At 33.3% G+C, this 8,403-nt stretch overlaps 1 protein-coding gene across 1 annotated transcript in view; it reads left to right on the top strand.

Moving 5' to 3' along the window:
* The window catches only part of LOC110028138 (trafficking protein particle complex subunit 2-like protein), a 10,233-nt gene extending 9,244 nt beyond the window's left edge, over positions 1–989 (top strand). The window contains exon 5 of the mRNA XM_020729878.1: positions 391–989. Within this exon, the coding sequence (XP_020585537.1) occupies positions 391–531 (141 nt within the window). The 3' untranslated portion in view covers positions 532–989. The remainder of the gene's footprint in view (positions 1–390) is intronic.
* Positions 990–8,403: the final 7,414 nt, after the last annotated feature.

Consider the following 8,403-nt stretch of genomic DNA (forward strand, 5'->3'; position numbering starts at 1 on the left):
AGATATATATATATATATATATACATACATACATACATACATACATACCACATTTCTTATGCATGAAAAGGTGTATTTCATATTTTTAAATAAGAAAATGGTATTTTTGATGTGACACGAAAGATTTGGGTTGATAAAAATGTAAATGCAATGTCTAGCTGTTAGATATGTAAATAAACAGAAATTGTGGGATCTCTATTTAAATACTTCTTTTTTTTTTAGTGATTTTCATGATTCATTTATTTCTCTCGAAGAACAAGTGATCCGTAGTTTCTAAACTTTTCTGTTTTGCTTGTTAATTATCTGATGAATTCTCATCTTCAAACTAACATTTATGCAAAGCCAAATAAATACCTGCTCTGATAGCATTTCTATGTTGTTCTGCTCCAGTTTTTCAGGAGGTTCCATTCTGCTTATGTTGATGCAGTCTCCAATCCTTTTCACGTTCCTGGCAAGAAGATAACCTCAAAAGCTTTTGCATCAAGAGTCACCACCTTAGTCAAGTCTTTCGGTTCGACCGCGCCCGCCTGATTTTATAAAACAATCTATGTTCTCGTTCCAGTAACGTGTCAAAAATAGTTCCTGACTATTTACATGAGGTTATTTTAGTCCCGAAGTCTATAAAAGTGTCAAATCAGTCCCCAAATATTTTTAACACTGCTAAAGAAAATAGTAGTTTGCACGTGAAGGCAGTCTAAGTTGAGGAGTGGAAGAGAGTTGGAGGAAGTGGTTTATAAAGATTCTGAGTTTGCGAAAGAGAATGTGGAACCTAAAAGACTTGTGGAAGACCTTTCCAAAGATTTGGGAAAACCAGTTTCACCCACTACGAGGGAGTAACTATTTTAGCCCCCATTAAAAATATATAGAGACTAAATTGGACAAATTATTCCATACGGTCAGCGCATGCAAGAGTCCGATCTCGGCTGTCGGTCACAACTTTTTGGTTTTTTTTTATTATTATTTTTAGTAGGGTCCACCGAAACACAACTTTGCTGTGATCGACGACAGAGATCGGACAGCGCACTGTCCGCATGGAATAATTTTTGACTAAATTGATATTTTTATAGACTCTGAGACTAAAAAAGCTCTATATGAAGAGTCAATGGACCATTGTGACACCGTTCTCGCTCTTATTTTGTTATGAAGCTGCCTTTTTTCAGTTTGCAGAACTGTTATGTTATTATTTATTAAAAAAACATCTTTTTTCTAATGAAAACTTCAAGTTCTCTTAGCACTACTTTTTCGAGAGTTATAAATAGTAAAGCTTGCAATTTTTAAGTACAGACCGCCAGATTCCTATGTTTTCAGCTTAGGTTGGGTGGCATGAAATATTTGAGTGGCATGAATGTAAAAAAAGTAAAGTTTAGGTGTTAGATATGTAAATACACAGGAATTAGATGGTGTGCATGTGATTGCATCTCATTATTAACAAGAGATTCGGCAAAGTTGTATGATTATCTTTAAATTATTTAAAAAATTGAAAATAATATTTTATATGTTATATCAAATTATTTCTTATTATTTATCTTCAAATTACTTATTCTATCTGTCATTTTATTATAACACTAATTTAAATTAATAATATTATTATTTTTTATAATAAACAAGTTCTCTCATGAGCCGACTCGAACACGTAAATTTAAGTTTGAGCATTGACTTAATTAATTAATCAAAAAAGCTTCTCTTAATAGAAAAAAAAAGTTTATTGTCAATCCAATGTGATGTAAAATAAATGTCATTAATTTATTCGCAAAAAAAAAAAAGAAATGCTAAAATATTTTCTCAAGTAAAAAAGAGTTTTCTCTAGCCCTTATGCAATCCAAAAAATTTAATGGTATCATTTACATGTTTAGGGTTTAATTCTTATATATTTATATTGTTATAATAGGGGTGAAAATGAAACGAGCACGAATGAACGGAGCTTGTGTTTGTGTTCGGTTGGTTTGAAATTTAGTTTGTTTGAAATAAGCTCGTGTTCGAAATTATTATTGAAGTCATTGTTCGTGTTCATTTCTTAACGAACGAACCGAACACGAGCTGTTCGCGAACGACGAGTCAGTTTGACATTATTTAGTATTAAAATTTATTATATATAATTATTTATATCAATATAGGATATATATATATATATATATGAGTATAGTTTTATTTTTCCTAAATTAATAAATTTCAAATTATTTTTAGTTTATAGGTATAATTTTTTATATATAGTTATTTTAAATTATTTTATATTTCAAACAAAAACGGTTCGAATACGAACAAACGTATCACTGTTCGTGTTTGATTCGTTTAACTAACAAACGAAAAAAATTTGTTCATGTTCCTCTCGTTTACTTATCGAACGAACCGAACACGAATTTATTGACGAACCGAACACGAACTGTTCGCAAACAACAAGCTTTTTTAACAGCCTTAGTTTTGATCTAAAATTTCATGTTTATAAGAAAAACACTCGAATCATTAACACCACTTTAAAAATATCACTCCCAATAGCTTCTTAAAAGCACCTTTCTCATGTATGAGTCAAAGCACAACTGTCATAAATGTAAATATAAAATTTTTAGTAATAGATATGTAATTACATGAGATTTATGTAGTTATGTGTAAATTTTCAAAAATTTAATAATACCCTTATCCGATGATCCAATGATGTGGAGAAAGGCACATCTCACTAATGGCCACCATAGAAGAATGGTAATCTTATTGTTATATATATATATATATATATGATTTATTCAATGAGATGAATGAAATAAAATAATTTATTTGAAAATATTAAGTAATTGAATAAGAAAGATATATCAAATATTCTTTTACTTTTCTACCCTACAATATATGAAATATTCTAATCCATCTTATTTTATATCATATATCTCAAGATTTCATGATTAATGACTTTGATTTTTTAATAATTAAAAATTTTATTTTATTTTATTTTATTTAAATGTTGTGAGTTTAGGTAACATATTTATCACTTTTTTACGTGAAAGAATTAAATTGGTGCTCAATTTTTCTGAACAAAAAATTTTAAGATTAAACAAGCGTAAAAAGAGAAACTGTCAAACTAGATTGTGATGAAGTTTTTTCAATTAATCTAATAATCTGAACTTTTATCCATCACTTGTATTGTGTTTGTGGAATAGAGATATATATGACATGAATTATGATAAATATAGAGCATTAAATGACAATATGACCAATAGAGATTATCATCATATCATTACTAATGAATATTGTTGAACCACCACTGGTCGTTTGTGGAATAGAGATATATATGACCTGAATTATGATATATGTAGAGCATTACATGACAATATGACCAATACTGATTATCATCAGATCATTACTAATGAATATTGTTGAACCACCACTGGTTGTCGTTATAATATCATAAATGATGGGTGCTCTCTTATCATGATTAATGATACTTTGAGTTATCCTTGTCCTAATAGACCATTGTTGGTGATTGGCACTTAATCAACCCTAGTCTAAGAATTTTATCATGTAGTCTTGTTTTGTTCACTCAAATAAAGTTTTCTGTTGAATGGGAGAATACCTATGAGATTCAAATTGATTATTCATAATCCAAGGTCCATAAAAATTGCTCACTAGATCGAACATACCAAAAGATATGCTTTTATTAATCATTCTGTCATGGTTATCGATATTTAAACTTTGGAATCTCTTCACAATAAATTATTCATGTTATAATCTTGGAAGGTGATAACAAATTGATATTGGAAGCTTTTTCTCACAAAGCACTTGGTCTTAAGCTTGTTGTTTATAAGTATAAGAACAATCTACTTAAAATTTGAACCTTGATTGTTAATTAAAAATTTGGGGTCAATCTTATGATTCATGGACCAAGTCTTAATTATAAAGACAAGATACTTGTTTAAAGATTTATCAAATGTGTATTGACCAACAAATTTGCTAACCATCTTAGAAGTTAACATAGAGATGTTTTATCAAAGATAAAAGAGTTTTTTTTATTTATTTATTGATAAGAGGACAAGTATCTTCTTATGTCAACTTTAACTTAGATTAAGAGAAAGTCATGTAATACTCTCTCATGTTTAGTTATTTCCATGGGAAATGAAAGAAATGTTACCATACCAAAGACCCTTCTAAGCCCATTAAACTAGCTATTAACGATGAAAGCTTGTTATATGACCACTATGAGAAATTGCATTTTGTTAGTTTCACACATGATAAAATGCTCAACTTATTTTGATTAATTTTTTAACTATTTTCTTACAATTTTTTTAATGATGACTAAGCAATAAGAGTCTAGTATTAGTTTAGTTGTTGATGCTTTTTCAAATATCAAGCATGTTCTTTCAATTACAATAGAAGTTTTTATCTTATATAGAGACTCTTCACCTTTATATATAAACATCATATCATCAATTAAGACTAAATGATACTCAGTTCCCTTCAATGGCCATTAAATTACTTCAACTATTATATGAACAACACTTTTTATAATGACCTTGATTATATCACTCACCATATGTAGTCATGCCTACACTTGAAATCTACATTACAACCTTTCTTGACATCATGGCAAATGTTATAACGTCCACTTGTTCCACAACAATATCCTCAATAACTCTTATATGCAACTACCTTTGCTAGTAGTTAAAAGCTTTGTCTTTCAACCAAGAGGTCCTGGGCTGCCTTGCGATTGTGTGTTGTGGTAAAAATAAAATAAAATAAAATAAATCCTCAAGTCTTATGTGAAAAACTTCACTAACGTTACAATCATCATTCCATGAGATCATACACTAACCTTCACTTACTTTGTAATTATTGGCATGTCAAGACATAAATTGAACTCTACATTTATAGTACATTCATCGTCAAATTAAGACTTTTCATAACCAACTTTTGTACTTAATCATTAACTATAATACTAAGTTTATGGCATTCATGTGCATTATAACCATAACTAATATAAGAAATACATCATAATATTTGCTTGCAACAGTTTAATTTTCATTTTAAGGCGGTTGTTGCTAGAAAATCTATATCACAACCATCTACCAAGGCCCACTTTCTAAACTTTATTGATGTTGCATCCATCATCATGGTCAGAATTTCACCTCACCCATGCATACATGACGACATATAATTCATGATATATACTACAATCTTTGTTGACATCACTTTTTGGTGTGACGAGTGTAGAGTGTCCACCTGAATGACTCAAGATAACCTACGGTTCGCCCGTAACATCCTATAGCTTAAGACACGCATCCAAGACTTTATATTGATGTTGCATCCATCATCATGGTTAGAATTTCACCTCATTCATGCATAAATTACGACATATATTTCATGATATATACTACAATCTTTATTAGCATCACTTTTTGATGTCACGAGTGTGGAGTGTATAGTTGAACGACTCGAGATAGTCTATGCTTAAAAAACCCATCTATGACTCTCTAGAACTTGCTCGAGGCACGAAGCTAGGGTTGGCAATGATTTAGACTTACTAGGGAGAACCCGCCATCGGAGGGGCTCATTCAAGACAGGGAGACATATTTTATGCCCTTTTTGGCTTTTAGAAGTCACCATACTTTTGTATGGAGCCTCCAGTGGCTAAGGGAGGTCATGGTGTCCTCTTATGCGGGCTACGAGAAAGTTAGGGTTCAAGACGCCTTGCCAACGTCGTGGTTTAACTGTTGGCGGTGATTTTTGGGTGAATGGTCGATCAAAGAACTCTATTTTAAAGTTATGGGGCTATATTTCACTTATATGGAATCTCCCATAGTTTACGTACCGAGAAAATCCTGCATCGGGCGCTCTCAATGTAGATTAGGGTTTTCAGGGCTATATCAGCGCCTAGGTGCCCAAAATGCCTTACCTAACGTTGAAAACTGAGCCTTTGGAAGTATGACGCCAATTTCTAGGCGCCTGAAATAGGTTCTGAGTTGAACGGCTTAAAACAGTCATTTTCTCGAGAGACGGAAAAATAGGCGCCACTTGGGCGGCTATTAAGCACCAGGGTCACGGTGCCTAGGCGCCGCTCTAATTCCAAATTGCGAAAAAAGCCTGTTTATGGTGTTGATTTGACCCTGACCCGCCTTTGAAGAAGCCAAAATTGTCAGCTTGAGATGATTTGCTTTGGTGATGGGAAAAGAGGGTAAATAATACCTCTTTTAGGCCTCTCTTAGATGTTTACAAGAAGGCTAAGGGGCAAAATAGGAGATTTCCTTGAGTAAGCTGATCTTAACCTAGGGGAGTCTCATCTCCTCCCATCCTCCACTTTATTTTCATCTTTTTTTTTTGGTTGAAGGAGATTTCCTTGGAGAGTATTTGGAGATCTTAGAGGTGCCTTGAAGAGAGCATCTTGGAGAGGGAAAGCTTCATCTTCCTTATGAAGAGAAAACAAAGGGAGCCCATCTCCTTCATTTTCTTCCTCTTCTTCACCCTTTTTTCTCTCCTCTAGCGACCTCTTCCTTCTCCAACAAAATTTCTGGGGAGTACGGCTAGGAAAGCTTCATTCAAGCTTAGGGAAGGGCAACTTTGGCAAGTTAGTCTTCTCTCCTTAGGAAAGAGAGCTTCATCCTATATCGGCGGAGGCGATACTCCGGCGAGCTCCTGCGATCTATTAGACAAGAAAAACTCAAAGCATGACACAGATCTCGAGGTAATATTTTGAGCAATAAACATTCAAACTTAAATAAAAAGTCATCCAAAAGTCTGTTTTCAACAAACTTAAGTCAAAATAATTAGCTCAACGAGATAGACCAATGATACCAAAATTGATCTAATATGAGTCAAATCAACCCCCGATAAAGACATTGAACTACTTTTAAGAGTTTTCTGGACATTTTTTGGAGGTCAAAGAGATGTCAAATCTAATGAACTTATAGTCAAATTGAGCGTCTGGATAAGACCAATCCAACAAGCCTAAGATCACTCAATTCTGACATCATTAAGATACTTAAACACCCATCAAATGCAATCTGATTAAAAGAAGTTCTTCAAACCGTCTGATCATAGTGATTCATATTCTTGCATTAATTACTTCCATAACTTTATAAATAGAGCCCTGCCCCTCTCATGAAATGAGGGAGGGAGCTTGAGGCTTTATGAAGAGGCCATCACAAACCACTATCAACCACCACCTGTCGGCCGGAGTCAATCACTATCAGTTGCCGCCCGTTTTTAGCAACAAATCTATATGCATGTCAATGTTATAACTTAGAAGATATTCTAACCATTTCCCGTCCATGGGAGAAGTTGTTAACCATCACAAACCACTATCAACCACCACCTGCCGGCCGGAGCCAATCACTATCGGTCGCCGCCCGTTTTTAGCAACAAATTCATATGCACATCAATGTTATAACTTAGAAGATATTCTAACCATTTCTCCAACATTGTTCAATTCTGACATCATTAAGACACTCAAATCTGTCGGCCGGAGTCAATCACTATCAGTTGCCGCCCGTTTTTAGCAACAAATCTATATGCATGTCAATGTTATAACTTAGAAGATATTCTAACCATTTCCCGTCCATGGGAGAAGTTGTTACTATAATCATCAACTTATAATAATTTTTTTTAATTGGATCAAGCCCCATGATTTTTTTCCTTTACAGGTTTTTCATGTAAAAATTTATGGTGTCTCTACTGATTGTTTTCTTTTTTCTGAGTATGCGTTGAATCTTCAAGCAACGCTAAGACAATGATTTATTATTTTACCGCTGCGAATTTTCTAGCACGCATCATATATATATATCGACACTGCATCATTAAATTTCCTTCATTTAACACAAATCTTAAGGCACAACACAAATCTCGAGACACGACACCATTCATATTAGATTATTTCAATTATGCTAGGATTTGTAGTTTTCTCATCTTTTCAAAATTTTTCATACAAAAAAACTAGGTGTCTCCTCTTATTTCTCAATCAATGAGCGTGTGATGGGTTTTCAAGCAACGTTAAAACGTTTACTCGACCGTTGCAGACCTTCCGACACCCAACAAGTATCAATATGAACCTTAGGTGCCAAGACATGTAAATATATAAGAATTGTGGGGGGATGTATGTAAATGCTTTGGAGATCTAATTAGTATGAAAGCAACTAACAAAATAATTTTTTTTTTAATGAGAGGACAATTGCTTAATCACCACGTCATAATAAGCCCAAATAAAACCTCCCTTTATTCAAACCATATGGAAGAAAAGCGCAGAGCAAGTCGCACCATCCCCATTTATAGGAAAAATTATTCCTTACGGGTCACCTGATTTACGGTCAGCTATATTTCGGTGGGCCCAACTTAATTTTTTTTTTAAAAAAAACTGAAATAATTCTGACCGTAGTTCACCGTGATCTACGGTCAGGATTAGGATCGGACACCGCATAAGCATGCCGGGTCCGT

The sequence above is a fragment of the Phalaenopsis equestris genome, unplaced genomic scaffold (genome assembly GCF_001263595.1).
Source record: "Phalaenopsis equestris unplaced genomic scaffold, ASM126359v1 Scaffold000491, whole genome shotgun sequence".
Taxonomy (NCBI): domain Eukaryota; kingdom Viridiplantae; phylum Streptophyta; class Magnoliopsida; order Asparagales; family Orchidaceae; genus Phalaenopsis; species Phalaenopsis equestris.